Source organism: Engraulis encrasicolus, chromosome 22, assembly GCF_034702125.1.
Source record: "Engraulis encrasicolus isolate BLACKSEA-1 chromosome 22, IST_EnEncr_1.0, whole genome shotgun sequence".
Classification (NCBI taxonomy): domain Eukaryota; kingdom Metazoa; phylum Chordata; class Actinopteri; order Clupeiformes; family Engraulidae; genus Engraulis; species Engraulis encrasicolus.
In genome coordinates this window covers 36,243,449-36,271,418 of record NC_085878.1, presented here as the reverse complement: position 1 = coordinate 36,271,418, position 27,970 = coordinate 36,243,449, and the positions used below count along the sequence as shown (strand labels likewise).

At 42.9% G+C, this 27,970-nt stretch overlaps 1 protein-coding gene across 3 annotated transcripts in view; it reads left to right on the top strand.

Annotated features, from left to right (window-relative positions):
- Positions 1–1,875: 1,875 nt before the first annotated feature.
- Positions 1,876–27,970, top strand: part of nfat5b (nuclear factor of activated T cells 5b) — a 51,088-nt gene continuing 24,993 nt past the window's right edge. For 2 of the 3 annotated variants that reach the window (XM_063188684.1, XM_063188683.1), the window contains exon 1: positions 1,876–2,159. In XM_063188684.1, coding sequence (XP_063044754.1) covers positions 2,087–2,159 — 73 coding nt within the window. In that variant the 5' untranslated portion in view covers positions 1,876–2,086. Of the gene's footprint in view, positions 2,160–24,614; positions 24,709–27,970 lie in introns of those variants that run through there. The other variant, XM_063188685.1, reaches the window with a different exon arrangement.

The window sequence follows — 27,970 nt, the reverse complement described above, 5'->3', positions numbered from 1 at the left end:
TAAATTAAGTTAATAGCTATAGAACATGGCACACATGGTCATTACTACTCAGTGATAGTTTAACAATAAACATAAACAGACACTCAACCTTGTATGAAGTTAATTTCAGAAGTCAACCTCATGAAGCACTGAAGCACCTATGCCTTATCTTTACTTCGATGTCATCAACATAGCTTCTAGTAAAGGGGATCAGAGAGCTAGTTATCAGCTGATTGCCAATAAAGTCATTCAACGCCAAGGTTGTAGCCATAAACAAGAACCTCTTTGAAGATGTATTTTAAATGTTCTTTCTTAGGTGCTGTTTCCACGTAGCAGGATATTTTTTTTTAGCCGGGTATTTTTTTCTCCTGCTAGGTGTAAACGCAACATGTGGATAAAAAAAATCCTCCATTGTAACAAATGCGTTTCAGCCCCCTAAACAGGATATTTTTTTCTCCTGCTTTTTATACCTGGATTTTAAATATCTGCTACGTGGAAACGGAAGGCCAAAACCAATGCAAAACCAATACAAGCAGGAGAAAAAAATATCCACATATAAAACTATCCAGCTACGTGGAAACAGCACCTTAGAGGGCTGGCCCACATGCTCTTTGGCAGTATGGAACAGCTGACCAAACAGATACAGTTCATTTACTCTGGTAAAGTAATTATGAAGGTGAGTGAATGAAGACGATGATATGTGTGGGGGTTCTATTTTTGGGAACACGTGATGCGGCAGTTAGTGCTCTTGTCTCTGCTTGAGAGGGTTGACCTTGAAGCCCTGAAGAGGGTTTTCAGCCATAATTGCCTAGGCCTATTGCATTCAATGTGCAGAACAAGGAGGGGGGGGGGGCACATGTGTTTGATGTTATGCTAACAACAAACAAACAAACAAACAAAAACAATTCAGTGTATTTTCTGTATGGATATCTGTTTGCACAATGCTCAAATGAACACAGGTAAGGAAAAAAGTTTAAGGAAAAACCCCACAAAATATTTATTGAATAATTCGGCCATAATAATGCATAGGCCTGTAGGCCTACTCATCTGGCACGGATACTCCTGATTGTATTCCCCTTCTTTCACATTCACTTGTATGTTGAGAATTAAATAGGCTATAATAATATAATCTCACAACATCTTGGGCTTTGTGAATGTCATGATGAGATCTGACATCAGCCTACTGCATAGGCTACTATATATCTAAGTGAACTGACACACACGCACACACACACACACACACAGCCCCACCCCCATGGCCTTTAGATGGCTAACAGCATCTCAAGTGACTTTTTTCAGTGGATTTGTTTGCAGGTGAGGCTGTAACATTTGAGGCCCTGAGACGAAGAACCATACAAGTCTATTTTCACATTTTGAACATTTTTTGATTTTTAGTTTGAACATTAAATTTTTCTTGAAGACAGAAAACAAAAGCTTCTTAATTATAATATTACAAGATGTTTTATGTCAATGTTATTCTCAAAAGCGTAGTTGTTAGCCAGTAGCAGCTTCGATAGTTGCCAATGGGAAAGTGCATTGCGAACAACAAAGTAGCTAATGTCGTTAGCAACTATGGCTTCGAGAAATGCACCCATGGAATATGTGGAAGAACAGTTAATGTCCGCCTACAGTGGAATAACAGTCCTTATCCAAGGAGATTTGACCTAAACATTTCTTCTGCGTGGCTGTGTAAATGCCTCAAAACATGTGACATATCTCTAAATAATAACAATTAAATAGAAAACCTTCTCAGAACCATTTCAGAGCAAACCAGAGGCAGACCGTGAGTCCTACTGTAGCCTACTGTACCCTCATGGACCTATCTGTCCATTGACTGTTCTGTCTGACGCGCGTGCGTTTGGTGGGAGGGGCAGCTCAGGAAACAGAGCACATTGGAGCTTGGAGGCTCGTCATTTTACGGAGTCTCGTACTTTTTAACGAGGCAGTTGTGTGAAAACGGATGTATACGAATCTGACACACTCGTTCCTTTAGCTAAATCTTCAAGTTCTTATTTTGCCTTTATGTCCTGATGATATCATAATAACACAGTGGCACATTTGAAGAGTTCTTGACGAGTTTCCCATCCACCTCCTCAGAGGGATTGCGATGCCCTCTGATTTCATATCTCTACTGAGCGCGGACCTCGACCTTAATTCCCCAAAGTCCCTCTACTCCAAAGGTAAAGTTAGTTCGCAGATTCTTTTGGGTTCTCTTCTAAGTCGAAAGCAGCATACCTCTTGCTTTCGTTCGTAAATATCCCACTGTGTCATGCGCATGTGTATGCCCAATGTTTGTTTTCTTTTTACTGTACAGTTAGCTAGCTTGCCAACTAAGGTTAGTGTTTCACAGTTAATGACACGCTCATGTTTTCTTTATCATGTAACGCTACGTGAACGTGTTGTTCCTTCTATGTCGTTTTCTTTCATAGGCTAGAGCGTAAACGATTTTCGCTCAGGTAGGCTAGTCAGCCAGCTTGTACAGCGTCCCTGTACACTCGCACTTCTCAAGGGGGCGGGGCAAGCTTGAGGCTTCTGTAGGCAGTTATCGTAGGCTAGACTGGCCTTAGAATGTAGGATAAACTCTTCGAAACTAAAAATGGTCATAACAAGGACACTCGCGGAAAATAATGATTGTATCATTTCAGTAGTTGTCATATTCACAGAATAAACGTAGAAGCTATTGTGATTTCAGTTTTACCATAAACCCCTTCAGAATTCTGAGGATAAGCGTCTCGCGCTCCTCAGAGGTATCTCGGCAGCGTAATGGCTAATTTGGAGTTGGGGAGGTTGAGTTTCAAAGTTTCGCATTACATGTTCTTCACGCTTGTGTGGACACACAAGAGTAGCTTTGGATTTATTGTGTGTTGGTTTTCAGGTAGTACTTCTTTTGAGGGCTGTTGTACGCGATATGTTTTCACATTCTACATTGCAGTTTGTGAAGTGCTTGGCAACTTTAGTTACAAATGTTGCCATTCGCCTGGAGCAGGTTGCCACGTTGTGGTTCTGATGCCCACCGTGCAGGCTATGCCACCTTTCGCGATATTCATCATCAATATGTGCTTGCTCTACTTCTGTAAGACAATGACAAGGTGGTTCGTAAAATCTAATGAGATTTTGCAGACCAATACAGCTCAGCCCTCTGAGTTACAGATTTCATTATAGGCCTACGTGAAAATGGGGAATTACTTGAACTGCATAATCACATCAGTGTGTCAGACTATTTGTGACCAAGAACCCTTCTGTTATTTGAAGTTAATCTATGTACTTAATGCGTTATGGATAGCGTGTTTTGAAATGTTACACACTCTAGTTCTAAACTCTAGATCATTTATAGCCTACTCAAAATTAGTATTGGTTTTGTAATGCACAAGGTTCTAAACAAGACATTTAACCCCCCCCCTCCAGGGGTGGCAGAGGTGTTCAGTGTCTGTGTTTACATAGGGGGCGTGCAAACTGTCAAACATGATTGCTCTTGCAGGGACCTACCAGAAATGGTTCAAATTTAAAGTTGCACCGTGTAAGATGGTGGCGCAGGGTGGCCAGAGTAGGTATTGCAACTATGCTGATCATGGAAACTGTGCTAACTATTGTCAAATTTAATCTTTTCATGAATATTTACTAAATAATAAACTAATAATTACTAATATATGACCAAGGTATAGCACATTCTGCAGCTAAAAATGGCTATTTCTGGAAATTCTAAATGGCGGACCATGGAGAAGATCCCACTTTTCATGTATGAAAAGTGGCATTTTTCCAGTCATAATAAGCTCTTAGAATTTGATGATGGTGGTGGTAAGTAGGCCTATTCATGAAAAAGGTAACAATTGTGAATGGAAAGGGTGACTTCTGGAAATAAACTACTAAAAAATTCACACAGTGCACCTTTAAACATAATCAAGTTCAACTTACTTCCAAGGGTTCCATTGGTACCCTTTAAGCCCACTTGTGCTCCAGATAAGCTCATATTGTTATTTCTCTTATCAAAATACCTGGTGAGTTGTGTGAGGTGAGTTTAAACAGTGTAGCTAATAGGGCATAAATGGTTTCAGACACAAATATTCTTTCAAAATGTAAGATTTGCTCACATAACAACGCATACAACCTAACTAAATATTACAGCAACTCTTACTTGATAGGCTATACGTCATAAAATACTTAAGCGAAAACAGAAAAATGTATTTTTTGTCATTGAACATGGTTAGTTCATTACATTAAGCCTTTTTAACCAAGAACTTGAGATTGTACAGCCCTTTTTATCTTCCTCCAAAGCCTTCTTTGGTTAGCATGCATGCCAGCTTGCATGCATTTTGGGATGTACCATTTAAGCCCACTTAGTACCCATTAAGCCCTCCTATACAAAAAAGCTATTTTATGGAAATAATCTGCTCCGCAAAACATTTGAATGATTATTTTTTTTCAATATCAAACTGGAATATGCTTAGTATTCATACCTAACCACCTTAATTCTTACGGTAGTGTAAAACAGGGTGTGTGGTGGTATCAAGAGAATAGCCGTTTTTGCTCACACATAAAACACATCTTTCCATTTGAAGTGAAATGCTATAATTGAGCAAAACACTGCATGGTGTATAAAAATCATTATATTTACCTCTTATTTGACATAATAAGAATGCATTTTCAAAATATGTGACTGAAACTAGCTGCAATTTTATGATTTCTGACATGTCCCAAAACAGCAAAGTTTTGATGAGTCTTCTTGTCGGTTGTCCTGAGACTGTATTCACTTTGACGGGGATAACTCAACGATAATAAAAACAAAATTGATTTGTATGCAAAAAGAAAAACATTTGTTCATTAACCAAACCATTTCATTGTATAGGGTGATGAACGGCAAAATCCACAGTTTCCCTTTTTTAAATTGACCTCAAAGTTGAAAGTGTGCTTGAAGGGTGCATGGGCTTAATGGGTACGCTTACCTTATTATAAACTTTTTAAATTATTAATTCAATTATTATGATTTTTTGGATGTTTCCATATTCTCAACGGGATCTTTGCCCATGTAAGAGATCCCCAGAATGGTGGAGGGGGGGCTATCACACAATGACTTTGGGTTCGAGGGACATTCTTTCAGACATTCCTTTTGTGATTGAAGCTGTCAACAAAGTGCCCTGCTGTCAGAGGTTTAAACCAACCTGGGCAGCAGACTGGAATCCACACTGACTATTGTGTAATATCACAGGAAAAGAAGTGAACTGTGATGTTATGTTATGGGAATTATTTATGTAACATATAGATTAGCTGCAGATTTAAAGTGTTTATGAAACGAAATCAAAGTAAAGGAATTGGACCATTTCCAGGACAGATTCTTACAGTTCTAAGCCTTGTGAATAAAATGGGATATTGTCTGGGTGATATTTTGTCCTAAAAGTCATGTTAAAACGTTCCCAAAAAGTGTTATGTTCGTTTTTTTTGGTGACATGCAAATTTTATGCAAATGATATGCGTGACATAAAAGGGGGGAGTTCACCTCATTCCACCTTGTTCAGATCAATGGCGGCTAGTACCAAACCAAAGCGCAGTTTCAAGCAGTGTGTTGCTGGAGGGCCGAACGGTGCCAGCTGCAAAAATGGCTACTTGACAGAAGGAATATCTTTGCACAAGTTCCCTTCTGTGAAGAATGATGGAACTGTGGCCAACTGTGGAGAAGGCTAAAACAAGGGCTCTGTGGATCCAATTCGTACGCAGGCACCAGTGTGGCAGCTTTTGTGATATGCACCGGATTCTCATCCGCCCTGTAGGCTATCTGCTTGTAGGATAGACTGAGTAAAGTTAAGTATAGGGTACAGTTGGGCTAAATCAAATATGCCTGTGTAACAACAAGACTCTGATCTAATTCCAAAGTGTAGGCATAACATAAATGACAGCCCCAAAACATTTGCTGACCATATCGAAGATTGTGTAATCTCTGTTTATGTGGACATTCGCTTCCTGCCATACATTTGTCCCACATCGCTTGCCATAGCCTCGTACAAGCAGATGTACATGTGGATGAGAATTCCGGTGCATATCACAAAAGCTGCCACACCGGCTTGGTTTTGAAGCAAGCTCATGGTCACTGTTGTGCTCGGCACATTTCCACCCCTCGTGCTTCACCACAAATGTGGAGATCGTGGGCATGGTTGGACTGAAGAGAATGCTATTGTCTCAAGCAGTTCCAACAATTGACATCGCCGGCGTGCAGACTGAAACTGCCCCTGTAACTGCTCGTGCACTGCTTTGCTTTAGGCTACGTTTTACCTTGTCCATCTGCTTTGTATGTTGATTTCAGGAAAGGGTAATGCACATTACATGCCAAACCGATGCAAATGCTCTCGGGATATGCACTTTTTGTTGATTGCCATTCAACTGGTCAATAAATTGGTTTTGGGATATCCGCGCTTCAGCCTCCGTGGTGCTCTCGGTCGAGGACAGCCAACTCACAGACTGGGATACTGCTTAGCGAATAAACGGAGATGCATATAGCGTAGGCCTACTTTTTTTCTCTCTTCTTCTTTTTTAGGATTTCGGGGCTGCTCCAACAGCCTATTACCTCCGTTTTTTTCTCTAGTTGATAATATTTTTGCATGTACATGCATTTCAATCACACTATATCGCGCAATTGAATCAAAATGCCCCCCATTTGTCAACAAATACACACGCCATGTCATCTTTGGGTCATGGCAAAGCGCCCTTAGCAACCGTAACCATAAAGAAAACAAACTGTCAGGCTAGGTCAACAATCGTCACTTCGTCTGTCAGACATGTCACTTTCTGCAGATGTATCAGTGCCTCTGAAATAGATTTGTGCTGCTGTTTTTTTTTCTCATGAGGTTGGATGTGTGGTTTTTCGACACGCTGATGTTTGTATCAGAATTTTGGTTCCTTTATAAGATGTGGGTCCATCAAATGTGTGTTGTTTTCTCAGATCGCCATACTAGCAAACCAGGGACTCTCCTCTTTGATGTCACAGCCTAGCTCATTATTCACACCAAATTTCACAGAATTCACACTTTGAGTTGCCATTTTCACAAGTTCCCCCAGGATGATTGGGTTCAAAGTCTCATCGATGCTATCAGAAAAAACAAGGCTTTAATGGGAATGACCGTTTGTTTTCGTTTCATAAACACTTTAAGTTTGTGAATAGTCTTCATGGCATGCATTGATTGTTTCAAGTCATGATTTAACATGACTCATGATCACCAGGGAATATCTACCGTGTCTGAAATGTGAAAACGTGGTTTTGGAACTCAGATGTTTATTGCAAGAGGACTGTAATAATTCGTGCACTCCCTTGGTGTATGCTCAATTTCCTGCACGTTTTTTTTCTCTTGTGAACCTTTTTTCCCTCCTCTGATTCTCCTGGTCCACTACTTTGCTATATTAGATTCTTGATGAAAAGAAAAAAATGCACAATTGCATAGTCTTTCAATCGATCAGGACATTGTGTATTTTCTTTATAGATATCCCACATTGTGTATACTGGTCAGTTGGACTTGGAGATATGCAGACAAGCCCTGTAACTATTAGCCACTTTTATTTATTTTTTGTGTTAAAATTGAGCTACAATGTAATCCTGTTTTGGGGGCATTATGAAAAGAAGTGCCCAGTCGCTGAGCTGAGGTACAGAGCTGGCATTACATAAGGAATAAGCCTGTAGGTAATCCTGGGTAAAGGTTCACTGTTGGCTGCAGCAGTTGTTGTTGTTGTTATTGAAGTATTTTGAGCCCAGTTGAGGTTCAGACAGCAAACCTTGCTCCGGGTGCTTTCTCCATGTTTTCTTAGGCAGGCCGCTGCCTTTCATTGGCCACTGCCGTGCTATTAACTGATCAGGAGGTTTATATGGTCTGGCTCAGCACCGCTGTTGACGTTTTCCCCCACTCAGTTGCCATTTTGCTCTTAGTTTAAAAGATTTGTTTTGAAGTATGCTGAAACTGAAAAGTCCAGTTTCTCTAAAGGCCTTCCTGGACTTAACTGAGTTTTTGTGATGGGACAGAGAAACAGTGAGTCTTTCTGCAGAACTGCACTGTGCCGAGTGAAAAGCAATGTAACAAACAATACAGTCATTCTCATCACATGTAGCTACACTTTTCTCTTTTGTTACAATGCATTGCCGTGAACTGTGTGTTTTACGCAATAATTTATCGCTTGCCGTCACACGTCAACAGTTTGGTTATCCCTGTTCAATCAAAGTGGTTTCTTCGACATGGTCCATTTGGATTTCTCTGAGGCCTCTTTGTTCATCTCTGCACCTGCGCTGGCATTAACGACAGAAAAAAGAAAACTGCACATGAGAAAAAGCAGCACAAACAGCCAGATGTCGTCCACCTTGCTTTAGCTAGCTCAGCTCCCTAAAAATGTCTGCCCTGCTCCCTCCTCTCTCCACTCGTGGTTGACACAGAGGAGGGACAGTGAGAGGGAATGCTGAAAAGCTGCCCAGGGGCATGGGTACACAAACACTCTCTCTGTTCCCCAGTCAGTCAGTCAGTCAGTGTGGTGTGGGCGAGATGTCTTGAGTAAATGCCACAGACAGTGCGTTTTGCCATGAAGGCAAATTGGCGAAGGGGCGTGTGTGTGCATGTGTTTGTGGGCAAGTGTGTGTGCTTGTGGGCGTGTGTTAGAATGAGTATGCTCATACCCGCATTGTGCAGACTTCTAGCAGTGGTTTGAAGTGAAACTAGAAAACCAGTTGGCATGAGTTAGCAGTGAGCATGCAGACGAGTGTAAAGTTTTTTAGGAGATGTGAGTTTAGATGGCGATGCACCGATGGGTGCTGTTTCATACATGATACCGATGGACTGCCATTGTAAGTCAGACTAATTAGGCAGCATAAGTCTTGACATATTGCTCCCAGAGAAGTTTTCATGCTGTTGTGAAAAGGAATGATCTGCACTTATCCTTGATTTGAAGCTGCTTATTAAATCATAATAATTTGGTTAAAGCAGGTTGACAGGGCAGCAAGCAACTTGGACTATTTATTTTGGCCTTACTGGTCAAACTCAATGCAATGATTATTCTTGGAATTTTTTGCAGGGGCTTAGGAAAAAACGTCAACTAGATTAATGAGCATCGTATGACACTTGGATGCTTTTGGCCAGATCCTTTCAACCGGTGATGTCCAGCATTATTTAAAGTGCGCTGCCTAGTGCCTTATCGCGTGCGTCAGTTGCAGTACCACCTCCAGTCAGGGAAGCTGACAGGGTGGGATCAAAGGGGTCACTTGTCCCGGGCCCAGGGAGAGAGGGGGGGCCCAGAATTTGATCCTCATTAGATTGTATGTGTTATGTCTTTGTCCCAGGCCCAGCCAAAGCTGTCAGCACCCGGCCTTGCCTCCAGTCATCTGTGCGTCCGTGCGTGCATGCATGCTCATGGGAGGGCGTGCATATTTTTGCTGGCTGGCATTAGGTGTCCGGGCCTCATGGCTGTGTGCTTCCTAACAGAGTGGCGGGGTGGGGATAGGGCTCACGTGAACGCTGGATGGAAACAGGCCAGTGTTGGAGATGCAGCTCAGCATATGGTTGTGCATTCCCCATGGATGGCAAAGTGCCCTGGAGATGAGACTCATGGGGTTATTTTTAGCTGTAATTCACATGGTGTGTGTGTAGGTGTGTGTTCTCGTACGTGTGTGTGTGTGTGTGTATGTGTGTGTGTGTTGGCTTGTTTATGTTTGTGTGAGTGTGAGGGAGAGAGAGAGTGTGTGAGTAAGTGAGAGTGATGTCAGGCAGACTTGTTAAAGACTGTCTAAGCAATGCGGTCGTGGGCAGATCTATTTCTCTAAATAAACTTAGTCCTGCCAGAGCATGGGATACAGGGAGATAATTATGGGGCATATACTCAGGGTGCAAAATGAAAATGTAACTTATTTCAGCCACTCCTCAATGAAATACCCACCCCCCTAATGAATCATTTTTGAGCCACACTATTTGGCGGTTATTTTATGTTCTGATGGTTCATTTTTTCTCTATAACTTGTACACACACACACACACACACACACACACACACACACACACACACACACACACACACACACACACACACACACACACACACACACACACACACACACACACACACACACACACACACACACGTGCATACACATTTCTTGCGCAAACAGAAGGATTAGCATTACACTTCTTTTGACCTTTTGAATTAGTTTGGTTTAGAAAAGAGGCTTGAATGGAAAAGAAATGAGCTCCTTCACTTGCCTGTCTCAATGTCATGTCACATAGTGGTAAGACACTTAGCAAATGTGTAGCAGTTCTGAGGCTTAAGGCTGTTAAGGATTAAAAGATTGGCTATAAATAATGTAGTATAATGGATGTGCATCCACGGACCACAGGCCTTTCTAAGTTGTTCCGGTTTAACAGTGTTTCCCACAGAAATTTTGGAAACTATGGGGGCAGCCGGGATTTTTTTTTTTTTGGGGGGGGGGGCATTTTACGCAAGCCTTTTTTTTGGGGGGGGGGGGCGTGGAAATTCACGGGCGTAAATGCAAAAAGGCGAAACAATGAGTAAAGAATGACATTGGCGCATGGAGAAACTATAGGCCTACATTTCAGCCATTTATATTTTGAGGAATTACATACGATTTTACCCATGACATGTATAGTACTACATTGTCATTTATATTTTAAAAAATGCAGTACAGTGAATCATTTCTGTTTGCAACACACTTTTCATTCGTCCCTCATGCAGGGGTCTATGCAATGAAAAAGCAATGAAAGAGCCTTGGGAGTGTCAGTAAACTCATCCCAACTGTCCTTTCTCTGAATGTTTTTTTATTGCTCCCAAACCCAAGTTAACTGCAACAACTTGACTAGGCTTTTTTTTTTATCCCTCTGTCTTTCATGCACTCATGGTTTTTTGTCTATAGGATGTATTTACTCCAGGAGGAAAATGCGAAGGAAATCGTTTTTCAAATTGTTTAAAAAAAAAGAAAAAAGTTGAAAAGTTAAAAAAAAAAATATATATATATATATATATATATATATATATATATATATATATATTATTTTTTACATTTTAATAAACTATGGCGGCCAAATTCAAACTATGGCGGTGCGCCATAGTTTCCTCAATGTATGGGAAACACTGGGTTTAAGTATTCTATCGTGAGATTTGCAAGACTTTAATTGTTGACCAGAAGTTTAGAGTCCAGAAGTAGTGCTGGGCAAAATGGGAAAAAAAAACATATATCATAATATGGATAACTTTATATCACGATAACGACCTACATCACGATGTACTACAATAATGTATGTTTGCAGTTATTCTCTCTACTTTCCCATAATTGTTTTGTGTCGTAAAAACACTTCTCTTGAAAATGAATCTTTTTATTCTTCTTGTTGCAGTTATATGAACGTAGTGAAAACACGAAATGTTATTACATTATAAATTGCATATTATGTGTAATAAGGGATTAAATAAGTGTATCAAGGTAGGGACGATATAAGAAAAAAGGCACAATGGACACTTTTCTATCACGATAACGATATATCGTCATATCACCCAGCCCTATCCAGAAGTGCTCCATCAGACAGCATGCCCACCAGCCAGTAAGACGTGAGAGAAGGCAGACTGAGGATACATGCCTCTCAGGCCTCATTGCAGAAGATCCACGTCAGATTTTTTTTCTCTCGCAGTCATCACATTCTCTGCAAGGCACTCCATGCACCTATGTAATGCTGGTGAAACCTGACTGTCAGCTTTGTAATGAATTCCTTCACAGTGAATAGTTAGAATAAATGGCACTTCACTTTGATTTAGCAATGATTTTGGTTTGAGCTATGGTCCATACACACGCTCAATAGTTTAATTTATCCTCCTCAAGATGTCTTGAAAAGCAAATATGCCATTGAAACAGTAATGTGTCAAGCAGCGTAACTCATGCAAAATATTATTGAAGTCAACCGACATTATTGTTTCCTTGAGTGGCTTAGCCAGAATGCTGAAAGGAAGGGACATTCTTTCTGGCCTTTGTTTATCAACACCTTTTCAACAACTGTTTTTTGAAATCTAAGCCTAAGTGTGTGTGTGTGTTTTCAATGCACATTAGTGGCACGCTGCCTGCTCCCCTGCACTTGGGTAAAGTCTCTTCACTGTTTAAACACCTTTGTGCTATAGCATTCACTTCAAGGATCAGTCTTGCCTTCACTGGTCTGTTCCAGCCTGTGCAACAAATGAATAGCTCTTAGTGTATTGCTCTTTACTCTGTGCGGTGGTTCTTTCGGTGACCTCCAGACTCTCTCCTTTCCCAGTCCACACCCCCCCGAGGGGCCCGCTGGCCACGTTTACTGATCCCCGATCAGGTGAGACCGAATGGTCCCTCTTCCGGCCTCCCAGGAATGCTCAGGTTGGCCTATTGAAGTGTGACGGTGATCTCTGTTATCTCAGCACTGTGATCATGGGATTGTCCTGTCTACTGGATTCAACCAGCCAGTGAGTGTTTTAACTGGTAGAGTGGGGAGGACTCTTGTACCTGGAAGCCGTATAGATGTCTTTTCCAGTCAGGATGAATGACCTACAGTGACTCCTATAGTAAATGTTTTCTACGCATTTGTTTTGTGATGTAGTAGATAATAGCCCCACTGTCAGTCAAGTCTCCTGTCGATTTCTACATCGCAGGACACTATAGTCCTTTATGATGAGAATTGTCTTTTGACATTGTGTGTAATAGTCCTATATGATATAGTTTGACTTGCTTTGGGTAAATGTAGGGTAAAGGTTCCAGTATGTGTGGCTGTGTAGTTAGGAAGTAGTAGTCAGGAATAGGTGCATTGTGCACAGACCTGTTTCTTTGACGAAACAGACCTGGCATCTTACTACCATCCACGCGTCTTCATTTCACAACAGTTTGTGTATTGGAGCTGCGTGTTCTGGCATATTGTCTGGATCTTGGGACAGAAAAACAGCCCCTCAAGCGCGGGTCTGAACACTCCCCCGTCCTGGAACTGCCTCAGAAAGTCATAAGCGGTTAATGGTTAACGCTAACTAAACCCCAGTTAAAGAAGTCATCAGCCTTGAGTCAAAATATTACCTCTTCCAATGTTTGCTGTGCACACCCATGACAGTTTCACCAGCAGCCAGCAGCACAACGCATGAGTGGTTTCCCACCACAGCCACCAGCAACAGTCCCAAGGTAACACACACACTCACACACACACACACACACACACACACACACACACACACACACACACACACACACACACACACACACACACACACACACACACTCACACTCACCTTGAGGCAGGTGTGGGTGGGGATGGGGGACTGGTGTTGGCATTTTGAAGTGGCCTATTTCTGCTCAGGAGCCCATATCCCCTTTTAAAAAACAGTTATCTTTGCTGATCTGCTTTTGAAAATGTTAAACCCCAGAAGTTTTCGAGTTGTTGCTTTTTGAAAGATGATTAGACAAAAGAGAGCTGCGTTGACATGTTGGCAACATCTTCAAAGCCTGTAGATCCTTTCTTGCCTTTTTCAGTTTCCTTTCCTCCATCAGAAATCTGTAGGCTGAATTCTCCAGTTGGAAAATAAAGCTGAATGATGGTGGTGGACGTGTTTATAATGTCTTTCTGCTTGACATACGCTTCACCATTAACTCAAATACCTGAAGAGTCTTGAACAGCTGTTTTCTCAAGTAACTCCAATCGATCACAGAAACAAGACAAGTAAATTGTCAGCCTGTTGAGAATAGATTGCAGCTTGTGGGGTGTTCGAGGAGTAACAGTCAATTTTCTCTGCTTCAGTCTACTCCCATAGTGGACAATATAGGCCTACACTTCCTGACCACATGAAAACTGACGAATGAAGCCTCAAACACTCTCCATTACTTCAGTCAATACCAGACGATTAATTTCCCACTGGTTGACAAATTCTTAATGAAGCTGTTTACGGTTTGTTGAAGGTCAACTTTACTAGTGTAACTAAAGCTCCTTACTTTCAAAGTGTATTTTTAAGTAGCCTATGTGCAAGTCAAGCTGGTGAGGCAAGATGTCACATTGCATTGTGCATGTAAACTGTATACGCATTCATGCTCGTGACGTCCAGCAGCATTTCAAACCAGCAAGCGGATTTCCTTCAACGTTGCAACTTCAGATTTCAGTAACCAGAATGTGACTACATAAGCTAGGCTTCACTGGAATAATCTCACAGCAGCACTTAAAGGAAAGGCAAACAAACAAATTCCACAATCTGATGTGTGTTCTGCAATGATCGTTCAATACACAATATCGTGGTGCAAGGATTTAGGAAGACATTGTGTTTTTTTTATCATGCAGCTCTCATTGTATTTTGGTGGCATGTGTTACAGTAAGTCGGTTCAGTTTGCTGAGAGTTTTGGTCTGTTTGCCTTGTTTATTGATAAATGTATCCTTATGCATTACATGTTTTTATCTGCAACTCTCCCTTGTGTGTAAGTGGAGGGGATGGGCATCATGTAAATGGAGTGGATGCGGCCACTTCAATTCAGTTCCCAGGCTACAGCATTCAGGCACTTATAGTCGTGTCGCTGGCCCTCTCAAGCCACTGGTTGGTAGCACTCTCGTGGGAAAAATAAAGTTGACTTGTGAGCTGTGATCCCAAACCGCCATGATAGCCTCGGGCAAAACGTTGGTTGTAAAGTTACCAAAGGCGTTAAATATTAAGGCGCTAAATCAAAGTGGCGAGGATATATTTTCCAGGGGACTAAATTAAGACAAGGGGGTAGGGTGTCCGGATCAGCTTACACACACAACATCAGCAGTCCTGTGTCAGGAACCAGCATTCCACCCTTTGTTCTCCTTGCTTGGTTGCCATCTTCATCTTCTCCCTGATACACCTCTTATGTGGAGTATGAATGGGGAAAAAGATGTTTACTGTTTTACTTTACTCTGCTGCCTCAAGGGCAGTTGGTCTTGGACTAGGCTAACTACATACGACCTGAATCAGAGCCTGTGTAAGCTTAGTACCTGCCCCCTGAGTGATTTTGGAAGTCAGGTTGCTCAACAGCTACATAAAAAGATGTGGGGTGGGGGTGGGTTTTTTTTTTTTTACAACTGTTCAGAGCCGTTGTGCAATCCTGGCATGTTTATTTCTTTTGTCTTGGCTCACCTGTGACTTAGCCATGGGGTTGGGACATCAGTGGCATTATTGTGGTGGCGCCTCATCCGGATTCCCACTGGATCCGCAATGCCCCAGATTCCCTTCTTTATAACTCATGTGAAAGTGTTTTATGCGCTGCTATAAGCCTGGGATTGTTTTTGAAATCTTCAGAACAACCGCCTGTGTAACCCCAGCACAAAAGCTGTATGGCAGAGTTCTGTTGTTTTATGAATGGAGTATATATCAAGTCAATGGATGAGCTAGTTTTTTTTTTTATCTCTGCACTTCACCTAAATAAAATTGTGAGGTGAGCCGTAGCTCTCCGTTCAGTGTAGCTCACCTGAAGATGTATGATTAGGCAGTGTGGTGGAAGGGAAAGCATGCAGAACTGAACAGGATAAAACCTGTTCACCATCAGTGAAGATAAAGACTTTGATTTAGCCTAGCTGAAGATGAGCCAGGACACTGTTGTTCATTCAGTCTATAAATCTTAACCCAAGATAACAACAGCTGCTGTTATAGGTATGAGAGAGCATCGGGGTCATATTGATTGCCTGTCATCATGCCATGGCTCCATTGTTTGTCATCAAACGGCTAAATAAAGCCCACGAGATGGACACCCGTCTTTACGAGATAGACACCTGTCTTTACGAGATGGACATCGTCGGTTTACTGTGGCTTTCTTGCTATCATAGTATGCTGCATGACAGGAAGGTGTGTAGGGCCTTGAGAGTGGGGGGAGGTGTTGTGAGTGACAGAGTGAGTGTTTGAAGGTATGTGTGTAGGGGGTGGATGTGTGTTACCGATGACGATGACCCCTGTGGGGTATAGACCGCCAGGCGGGCAGGCAGGCAGGCAGCACAGGGCCTCTAATGAGCACGCTCGGCTCTCCCTCTCTGGCTGTTTCTAATTAATCAGCAGACATTCTAAAGCTTTAATTAGATTGGCTGCCAAATCCTCTTACGTGATTACTATACTGAAGGTGTGGTCTCTCTTAGTCTGGCTGTGACGGGCCTGAAGGGCAAAGCAGAGAAGGTGCTGGCCCTGCTGAAATGGCTACCATTGCACCTGTCAGGGCCACTTTAACCCTTTCAAGCAGAGCCACTATGATAAGCCTGTTGTCACCAAAATGGTAATGACCTTGTCTTAATCGGCTAATTAAGCATCTCGGTGATGTCATATAGCAGTGTTGCTATGATTCAGCTAAGCTTTTTCAGCAAATAGTGAGTGCAATTACTGGCGATACCATAGCCATGAAAGGCCAGCAGAATTTTTTGTCTAACGGCACTAGTATGGTTCTGTGCCTTACTGTCCTGCAACATGGTAATATTAAACAAGGAGTATTTACAATATGAAATCAGGTGATACACATGGGCCCTTCACTGTTAAAGGTGGGCCAGGCCTTGTTTTATTGTGTCACAAGATCTATTATCTTGTGTCACGAGATGCAGTCCTCTCACTGACAATGGAAAAATACAGACACTGAAACCTCTGAAATGTATGTGATGCTTAGGTGCAATTCCTATATTCTTTCAAATAGTCACTGGACATCTGGGATTGCACTTTCAGATGTATCTCTGGCCGTTGGTCTAAGGGCGTTGTTTGGTCATCTATTTCATGGGCTGATGACTAAATGGTTCGGAGTCTTTTAATAGTCGCTCTGAGCAAACAGGGCAGCCACTGATACAGCGACCACCTCAATCGAGCCATCAATCATTCACCTAGAAGAAGCTCCATTAGCTCCCTCCTGTCGCGCCTCCATTTTGTTAGTTCCCATAAAGCCCTTTTTTTCATGTCTTGTTTTTTTCCTGATGTTAAATGTGCGTGTCTTCTTTTCTAGGTAAGCTGAGGGTTGTACAGCAGTAGGTCTGTGTATTTGTGTTGTTTGCTGAATGACGCTCAGTGATGTCATGTCGGTCAGTTTTAGCCGAGCTGCTATGAAAGCACTCCTCTTTTTCCCGCCGCACAGTTCAGTTCTGCTGTTTTGCACCAGAAAGCCCTTGTGAGGGTTCCTGCGCGCATGAGCTCCTTGTGAAAAAAGGCAACAAGGGCCGTTCATCAGCAAAAGCAAAGGTAGTAGGGAGCTGTTTGGTCACATGAGCGTCGCGCTCAAAGGGGATGGGCCTGCGGCGTGCCCCCTAAGTCACTCACTGTGTGTGTGTGTGTGGATATGCGCGTCTGTTGGTGCGTGGGTGTGTGTATGCTCAGAGGGTTGGCTTGTGTAAATAGCTGGAATTCCACAGCGCTCTGAGGTCTAGCTTTCATCTGAGCCTAGAGTCTGTTTCTCCTCCTCGTGCTGGCTGCGTTGCTGCTGCTGCCACAGCTAGCCAGGCTCTCTGGTAAACACAGCACAGACAAGCGCTTCCCTGTGCAGACAGACATGGCTGATCTTCTCCATCCTTTTGCCCCTTGCACATCCAAACCAGTGACTCAGACCACGCGCTGGCAGCCGACCTAAAAGCAGACACGGATTAAAAGGTGATGGTGCCTATGATAACACAAAGAAACTTAAGTGATCCTGCCAGGATCACATCTTAAAGGTTAGCGTTCTTTGCCACTGGGATCAGTAGTAAAAACATTGACTGACTTTTTACGCCAGTCCAGCCAGAGGTAATCCAATCAGAGAAGGTGGCCTAGGGTCAGGTTGCTAATGGATGACGTCGAAGAGATGCTGCCTGACGGCGGCTGAACCCTGTGACATTGCACACCACAGATCACTTATACCGTATTTCCACTACGCTCAGCTGAGGCGTCATTGGGGCATGAGCCAATCGTTGCGTTGTGTCTGTACTGCTAACAGCAGAGACGCAGACACATAGGCCTACCTACCTCCTGTTGCAGGTCAGCAGTGGGAATCCGCTTACTATGAATGGGCCAGACCTGCAACACACAACCATGGTCCGTTACCATTACATCACAGTGCACTGACCTCTGTGGCACTTAGACTCGTAGACGTGTCCAAGACGTGTCCAAAGTCACTTATCGGCAAGTGGACCAGACGCAACATGATTATTGGCCTGAAGCTCATTGCTGGAAACCTGGAAAGTGGCATTATAGGGGGATATGAGCAGCATGTGGAAATCACCTTTTTCTATCCTTGGCTTTTCTGAGAGACTCCATTTGAATAGTGTCTTTGTATTATTTTTATTTTTTTTGCAATTCAGTTTCAGGGAAATGAGCTTGTGTAATCTTAGCGCTTCACTAGCTTACGTCTGTCAAAACGATTGAGAAGAAAGTAGCCACTGCAGTCATCAATATGAATTGTGGCAATCATCAACTTGAAAGGGCAAGTCACACCAGAGCATTTAGGAAGGCCCACCGCAGGACTGGATTCCTCTCATACATCCTAAATTGTCCCGTGGCTACCATAATCAGTCTGCTTCCTAGCTGGCTCTCCGCTGCATGGAATATATTACTCATAATAGGAAGCACATGGTGGCGCCCAGAATGGAGTAAACATCCGCCCGTTGCCCACTGATTTTGAACTGACGCTCCCCCACACTCACACAAATGCATACGACCTCCTCTCTCCCTTTCTCTATCTCTCTTTCTCTTTCTCTTTCCCTTGCTGTCTATTGTCTCTCTTTCTCTTTCTCTTTCTCTTTCTCTTTCTCTTTCTCTGTCTCTCTCCTTCTCTTCATCCCCCTCCCCCCCTCTCTCTCTCTCTCTCTCTCCCTCCCTCCCTCTCTCTCAAACCCCAGTCTTACTTTTTGGTCTCCTCGGATTCTTTTCAAGGTTGCTCTATTGTTTGCCCAAGACAGAATGGCGCTCTACTATTAATAACGACATTGGCACAGAGCGGGCATGCCAACTGGCTCCCGTGCCGCGCGCGCTCTGTAAGATCCTCATGTTCTACGACCCCTGAGACCTGGCCTGTGTGCTTTCCTCTGGATACATTGCTTCCAAGCAGACGTCATGACTGATTTGTCATTGTGAGGAAATCTTTTTTTTTTTTTCAAATCCACTATTTCAACAGACCTGGTTACCGTAGTAGTTCAACCCCATTCATTTCTTCAGAATCTATACAAAACCACATTGCACACGTACTTCCTCTAAGTAAGGTTGCAATGTGGTTGCAATGTACGTTCATTTGCTCTATGTAGATACCTTCCAGCAAACTACCAGTTTCATTAACTGAAGTTTTTTTAAATATGGCATCCTATTGTCTTAAGTTTGCTCATTATGAATACCTAAAACACTCAGCAACATGAATAGTAAAGCATTTAATGTTGAATCTCGTCAGCTGACCACGTAAAAAGCATGTGAAACTACAGGCAAAAACCATCAAAACCACAATGACTACACAAGATTTTGCAGACAACACCAAAACCACACTCACTGCAAGATATTTTGAGAGGTGTAAAATATCCAGCGATGAGACGACTTTCAGAGTCACATTATATGACAGAAAAAGAGGGTAATTGCGTAAAAAACATTATTTTAATTTGACCAGCAGAGATTTCGGAGACCTGTTGTGTGGACAGTGACAAAATAATGTCCACATGCCGATTGCCTTTGTTGTGATGGCTCCATAGCAGGAAAGCAGACGACCATGCGCACATCACTGTCTGTCTTGCATGAAGCTGATTCCACAAGACGTAAACTTCTGTTTTCTGGGTTACTTTAGCCCTCAAGGCTTTGCCTTCCTCTCTGCTGGGTGCTTGGCTTCTGGCATTAGTCTTCATTAAAATTCATCATTGACATTAAGGTAAGCGTACCCATTAAGCCCATGTACCCTTTAAGCCCACTTTCAACTTTGAGGTCAATTTAAAGAAAGGGAAAAGGTGAATTTTGTCGTCCATCACCCTATCCAACTTAAGGGTTTAGTAACTGACAAAATGTTTTTTATTGCAAACAAATCACATTTTTTATCGTCGAGTTATCCCCGTCCAAGTGAACCCAGTCTCAGGACTACTGACAAGAAGTTGCCTCAAAACTTCGCTGTTTTGGGACATGTCAGAAATCATAGAATTTCAGCTAGTTTAAGTAAAATATTTTGAAAATACTTTCATATTTAGTGAACTAAGAGGTAAATGTAATGATTTTTATATATATACGTGCAGTGTTTTACTAAATTATAGCATTTCCCTTCAAATGGAAATATGTGTTTTATGAGCGAGCAAACACAGATATTCTCTTGATACAACCACACACCATCTTTATCTTACTCTACCGTAAGACTTAAGGTGGTTAGGTATGAATTCTAAGCATATTCCAGTTTGTTTGGCATTGATCTTTAAAGAAATGCATCATGAAATGTTTTTGTGGAGTTGATTATTTCTATAAAATAGCTTTTTGTATAGGCGGGCTTAATGGGTACAAGGTGGGCTTAAATGGTACACCCCATTGAAATGCATACAAGTTGGCATGCATGCTAATGAAAAATGCCTTTGAGGGACATAAAAAGTGCTGTACAATCTGAAGTAGTAGGTCAAAAAGGCGTAATGTAATGAACTAACAATAATCAATAAGAAAAAATAAATTTCTCTGTTTGGATGAAGAATTTTATGAAGTATATGAAGTAAGAGATGCTGTAATGTTTAATTAGGTTTTATGCATGTATTTTAGCAAATCTTACATTTTGGAAGAATATTTTGATCTGAAACCATTTATGCCATGTAGGCTACACTGTTTAAACTCAACTCACACACCTCACCAGGTATTTTGATAGAGAAATAACAAGTGGGCTTAAATGGTACCAAAGGTACCATTTAAGCCCATTTAGACTTTTCACTTTTCTCGTTAAAAATCTTCATATTGTACTTTGAAATATTCATCAATTCAGTGATAAACATTGAGAAGAGAGGTAAATCTTACTATTTAAGAAATCATTTCACAAAAAAGTATGTGAAGATGATTGAAAAATAAAGAAATTTAGATTTTGGTGGGCTTAATGGGTACGCTTACCTTAGTTTGTTGATGGGGGTCAAAAATGGAATTAAAAAAAACAATCTTAAAAAATAGCCTAGGCTTTCAAGTGCATTCAATTTTATTTTATTTTAAAATGGTATTTGAAAAAGTAGTGAAGAGGCCTTTGGATAGTTTACTTCTAATCTTAATTTTTATTGAGGCGAATCCCTCAACATCTCTTTTGCCACAAATCATGATTATCACACTATTAATTGTTCTAGATAATCTGTTTATGGTGTGAAACAAGGCCTGTGAGGACCGACTGGGGCTTCAAAGCCGCTTCTCTCAAACCTGCGGAGCTCATTGCATGGCCATGACTCACAACACACACTGTTTTCTTTTGAGGAATCGCAACGAGGCGAGGGGGCCACTAGAACTACATGTTTGTTTCCCTTTGCAAGCTGTTTGTTAAATCCTCACTCCTTGAGTTCGTGATGACGGAAGGAAGAATGGATCTCCCCTCTGACACAGATTTAATTCCGTGCTGAGGCCTGCCATTAAATATTTATTAACAAGGGATTGGCAAGCAGGGGAGAGAGCAGACAGACAGATCACATCCGGCAGCCCAGAGGAAGCATCAGGGCGGCACTCGTGGATGACCTGAGTCAGGCAGGAACAGGAACATGTCTGATGTGGTGTGGAGGTCCAAAGATTACTCATTGAGGTCTGCCCAACTGAGATTGGATGGTGAATGTGAGGCTTTTTCACAGTGCTGTTTGGCAGCTGTATTGCACAGAGGTGTATGTGTAATCTAATGTATACTGTACATGCATTATATGGGTTAGGGATCACTTCAGCTATCGGCGAGGCCATTATCTTAATGAGTTCCACAGCACTGTAAGTGAGGCTCTTCAACAGGGCTATTGTGGTCTGTTATCTCACGTCTACTGACCAGAAAGTCTCCCTCCACCAGAAAGCAGCATCATCATCCATAGCTGGGCCATGATATCATGCCTCAGTATGCACCAGGTTCCGGCCTTTATTTGGCCAACCGTGCAAGTGAAGGGAACTCAGGGGGGATGATGAGCGAGGCTCAAAGGTGGGCGTGTGCCGGGCTTGCTCGCACAGACTGGGTAGATTAGTGGAAGGGCACCTGAGTGGCACAGTGATGGCTGTGCCGTCTGGATGTCGCCATGTGAATTAGAATGCAAGCTGTAATCCCCGGGCACCACAGCTGGCGTGCCGTCCACTTTCCTCTTCTGCACCGGCTCATAACCCCCAGCCAACCCCTCCCCATACACAGGGGCTGCAGATGAGAACAGGAGGTAAGTTAGGGTAGAGAGGATTCTGTAGTTTTGGGTTCATGAGGACTTAAGAGTACTTCCTTTGCCTGGTTACAACCAGACCTAATCACAAGTGAGTATGTCTTTCAGATCGGAACAATTGTGTAGAACTAAAGGCAGGTTGGGAGTTCCCAGGCTAGTACTTCCTAACTCTGATCAAGCCCCTGGGTGAAAATTCACACTGAGCAAATTGGTCTCTTGATACCAGCTGACGTCAAAAGAGCTGGGGTAGCAATGAGGGTGAACTATGGAGGTATTGATTCACAGTAGGTGGGAAACTTTTTTCCCTTTCTCACCAGATCTCTGCACCTTAAGGCAAGTTCATTACCAGCACAATGCATGAATGGTGTTTCAAAACCAAGCTTGAGAACGTTGTTTTTATACCATTTGGTAGGAACGCAGGTACATTTTCATAATTGACCTGTGAAGCGTACAGAGTAAATCCTCCATTTTGTTTGCATAAAGGACCAATGCTTGCTGCATAACCTGCAGATTTTTTGGTGCCCTGTCCTTGCTTGTTTCTCACTCCAACCTTACTTGAATGATGCACCATGTTGCGAGTGAAGTTTAAATTAAAGTTTTTATAGCTTCATAAATCTTAAAACACCAATCACCTTTGCGGATGTGGCCATCCGCTGCCTGTCATAATGTGTTCAATCGTAGTTCAAGCTCTGAGTGCGTTAGAAGCAGCAGCTGCTTGCTGCAAGTCCCCAAGGCTGTTTCAGCAAGCCCTTTATTCTCCACTTTCACACCTATGTGGCCTCGGCAGGTCCAGTTACTCTGAAGGAACTTTCCACCGTGGTGTCATCCATTTCTCAGGGCTTTGTTGTGGGTTAGGCCCGCTGGGCTGGCTGCATCACTCGTGGCAGCACAGAGCTTGAGTTGTTGCCGTTGCTGGCAAATGGCTTGTAGATTCCAATCAGTGGGGGCGGTCAGTGAGCATGGCCATTTTCAAGGCAATAAATTTGTCAGTGCAGGGAAGCACTTGTCGAAAGCACAAGCCACATACCCAGGTTGTCCGGACTACAGACTCAATTCTGTTTTCACACTACAGTATAATAAGGCAAGCCGTTTAATTTTCCAATTTGGTAGAAAGAGGACACCGCAAAACTGAATCATATATTTCACCTTAACCATTCATGTAATTTAATGCACTGATACATACTGTACAGTCACGTGATTTTGGGAGGGAAAAAATTCTTGGATATCAACAGCTGAAAATTACCTTCCTTAGTTTTGTAAAAGTTCTGACCACTAAGTGGGCAAGTGATCTGCAACTGGAGCACGCTCCCAGTCCCAAACCAGCTCAGTTCTGGGAATAAATGTGTGAAAACATATTTTTTGTGGTCTTCTTGACTTGATTTATGATAGGACAGTGAAGGTGGTGACAGGAAGCGAGTGGGAAGAGAGAGAGACAGGGAAGGAACGGCAAAGGACCCGGGATGGGAATCGAACCCAGGCAGCCGCATGGTAGACGAGTGCCCTTCCGGTTGGCCACGGCAGGGCCAAGTGTGAAAACATCTTTTATAATGACCACTTATCACTCATGCACTCACTCAACTTGCTCAACACCACCCCCAAAAATCACTTGCACACACAAGGTTGATGGCCTTTGCAGATAACGTAGGCTGTGTGACATACTATGAAACCAGCAGAACAACAGCAGACAATCAGATTGAAGATTTGCTGAGCACTAATAGGGCACTCCACAACATTGAGTGATGTTGCAGACCTTCATGTTGTGGTATTAGATGAAGCTTTGCCCTTTTCTAATCTCTGTCTCTCTCTATCTCCCTCTCTGTCTCCCTCTCCATCTATCTCCCTCCCTCTCTCTCTCTCTCTCTCTCTGACTAATTGAAGCTCAGCAAATGCTCTGATGGACAGAAGAGGGCCTTCCCTCAGGTTGCTATGGTGTTCTTGTCAGCCCTGAGGTGGACTGAGTTGTAAACACATCACGAGTGCTGTAAATGACTGTACGCCTGATCTGCCGCTGCCCTCTGTCTTCCAGAGTCCCGTTTGTCTCGATGCCCCACAACTGTCCATGTCGGCACTATTCCTTTTGTCTTTTCTATATGATTGTAATTGACGGGTTTCTTGTCCATGTCTGTCTGTCTGTCAGTCAGTCTGTGTCTCTCTCTGACTTTGGATGTTTATCTTTACCGGTGTCTCTGTTTCTGCCTGACAAGCTTTCCCCATGACAATGGCACCAACCTGTTTAGCTAGTTAACAAAGGGAAAGGGCTCTGTTAACATAGCAAACAAGGAGAAGAGAGGGAGAGGTGGGAGGGGTTTTGAGTGTGTGTGTGTGTGTGTGTGTGCGGGGGGCAGAGGGGGGGTTACCAGGCCGTCAGCCAAAAACATTGCCACACCCCAGGTGCCAGGGCCAGTGAGAGCAGGCAGGAGGAATGTGTGTGAATGAATGGGAGAGTAAGTCCTGTCTTTCTCATGGTGAGTGCTTTTCACTTTTTTTCCTCCCAGATTCTCGTGGTTGTTTTCAACCTAGACACAGACATCCCTTGTTTTTTTTGAGTAGCTTATGTTTTGGAGACACTCTGAGGGGGGAAATAAAAAAAATGCAAGAATTTGCCGTGCGGACACGTGAAGTGTTTGCTTGGGCTCACGTGCTTAGGCGGAAATCTTAGCGAATGATCATCAACACACAACATTGGTAATGGCGTGGTTTGCGTTTTTATGATGTGTCGACTCGTTCAGATATTTGAGGGTAGGCTTCATAGCAAGATGATATTTGAGGGCAGGCTTCATGGCAAGTTGAAGTGTATTAGAGAGAGAAGCGAAATCATAACATTGCAAGAACTAAACATAAGATGTTATTCTTGAATCCAGAATTCCTATTGAGACCGTGAAGAGCTAGCCACATGGAATCCTATGCTTCCAACAATGCTAGTGCTGAGGGAGAGAGGGCCAGGTGAAAGCCAGATTGTGTTTTGGATGCAGAAAAGACAGTTGTTTATCCCTCCAGTTAATTATATTGACTTTTGTTTTCCTTTTCCCTGTTCAGTGAAAGACCAACTGTTTTTCGATGTGAAAAGCAAGCACTGTGTTCTGTTTGCGTGGGAGGAAACTATGCAGCAGAATAGGAATTTTCACTCTTTTAAAAATGAGTGGAAACACCTTAAACAGTCCAGCCACTGATTCGAAACCAGGTCTCTGAGAGCAGAGTACATATTTTCTGTCTGTGCGGTTGGCAATCTGTTTACTGGAAGGGCCCTGCAAAACCAACCATGTGTCTGTGAGTGTAGTGTGTGTGTAGTAGTTTGTCAGTGGGCCTGTGTTAGAGTGTGTTTGATGCTGTTTGTACGTACTCATGTTTGAAGAGGTAGCTTCTAAGCAACAGATCTGTGGTGATGCAGACACAAAAGGTGGACAATTGCTGGAAAGGCTTAAAACACATTGTTGATGACCAAACAAGAAGGAAAGGGAAAGAATGGCTTCAGGTTGCCTCTATTGCCATGGTGAGGACGGCGTGTCTTTTTGCAGGTGCTGATTGTCTCTCCAGGACTGGCAGTCTATGGACATCACTTGGTGTCATCAATGTGTCCTCATTCACTTGCAATCTACCCGTTTCAGCAGAGCAAGTGAACAGTTTTGTGGAACCAGCATCACATTTCTTGAGAAATTACCCTAGATTGTTCATGTGTGTTGACAGGAAAGGCACCTGTTGCCATCCAACATTGTCATCTCCTCTGCTAAGAATTCCAGCTGGGAAGCAATTTCTCCTGTCTTGAGTGGAGTTCTGTGTGCGGTGGTTTTAAATGTTGTATCACTTTATAATGTAATCCTTGCATAGTGAGGAGAACTAATGTACAATTGGGCATAATTAATCACTATAGAGCAAAAAAAAAGACGTCGTCAAGGAGGATAACTTAAAAATGGAACAATTTCAGCACTGATCAGGCCATCTGACCAATGTCAGTTTAGTCCTGGCAGAATCTGATGAGAGCATTATTTGAGAAGCACCAATATGTTCTGGATCACAGAGGCTTCTTAAAGTTAATCCTTTTCACGAGAACCCCCCAAAAAATCAAATGATGAAGAACGAAAATAAGCATAGTATGTCCACTGTAAATGTCCTCATTGTTTTCCAGCAGCCTTGAGGGGTTTGTAGGGCCTCTGAGGGTCTTAACATACCCTTTTTCCTTGCACATGTAAACAGATTGTAAATTCTGTTGACAGACATGCCAGAGGCTCTGCCTCAGCCTGCATGCTGGAGGTAGTTTGCATAGTTTTTCATGCTCTCATCTTTCTCTGCTCCCCGTGCCTGGGATGGGAGCCTTTCTGACGGTTGCTCGGGAGATTGAGAAGGCTCTCCTCACACTTCCAGAGGCCTGCAACATGTCTGTTCATGTGTCGCGGATACAGAATCACACACATAAGAGAGATAGAGTGAGCGCTCAACGGCTGGATTGGTGTGGGACTGCTTTCTTTTGAATCCTCTAGTGTGCTTTCATGTGCAAGTTCACACTGAAAGCAAAACTGTGTATCTGTTGAATGAGGTTTGCAAAGGTGCTCTGATTTTTAAATAGGCTTGCCATTTTTAGTCACGCTCTCTAAAGTACTTAGTAAATTTGCAAGTTGAAGATAGCCAGTGATCTGAACCATTGGGTCATACAGTATTACTCAGACTTTTCCCAGATCTTGCAGACAAGTTGGTGCATGCAGCAACTTTGAGAAGTAACTGCCAAGGTAATGAATTGGGAATATATGGGCATGTTGCAAGCCTCGAGAAATAAACTTATTCCACGTGTGCACAGCAGTGATGCAATTTTGTTTATGAAGGTAAAGCTAGTTTTTATATGTCATTACTTTTTCATACGAACCCTAAATAGCTATTTCACACTAATTCTAACAAACTTCCTGTCGGGGTAGCTGCAGATATAACTTATTGCTTCTTCTGTGTCATTGGTCATAGGACTGTCGGCCAGAGAGGTGTGAACATATTTGGAGGTGTGAACATACTCCAATTTCACATTTGTGTAATATCAGCCAGTGTCCTTGCTTAATTATTGACTCAGTGTCCACCAGGGTTAAAGTGTGTATGATTCATGTCGTCTCTGAGTGCCACAGCACTTTCTTTACATTTCCACATCGTTCGTCCACCACCACCACCTTCGAACAACCCCTAGGTCATGTCGTCCTTCCCCACACAACAAGGACCCTCTTGGCCCTCATCCACACACCAGCCTTGTTTTCAGCCAGAGTGTTTCCAAAGCTGTTCATCAACATGCTAAACATGGCTGCAGTGCATTGTGCTCTCTTCCCAAAATAGCCGATTGCCATTGGTGAGCAGCACGCCTCAGTTCTTCACCACTTGGTGGTTGGTCGGTGGACGATGCGGCCCATTGGCAGATAGAGTATGGAGTCCTGCGCGGAATGCAGCCTGCAGTGGTATTTATCACTTAGGGGCAATTATAAACAGTCAGACGTCTTTCCAAAGCCACGGCCAAGCCGAGGGGCGAATTGTGCCACTGTAAGCGAGTGTCCTCTGGGTTTGGACACTCTTGGCCCTTACAGCTCCCCCAATTACGTTTGGATCAGCCCACAAGGCCAGAATCTGTTGTAGCCATCATATTGCCATTTTGGACGTTCAGAAACTAGGGAGATTTCAGTGCTTCTGTGGTTTTCAAAATAAACATTGCAATAGCAATAGCAGCAAGGCCCTTGGCAGTGAGTTTCCAATGCTAATTTCAGC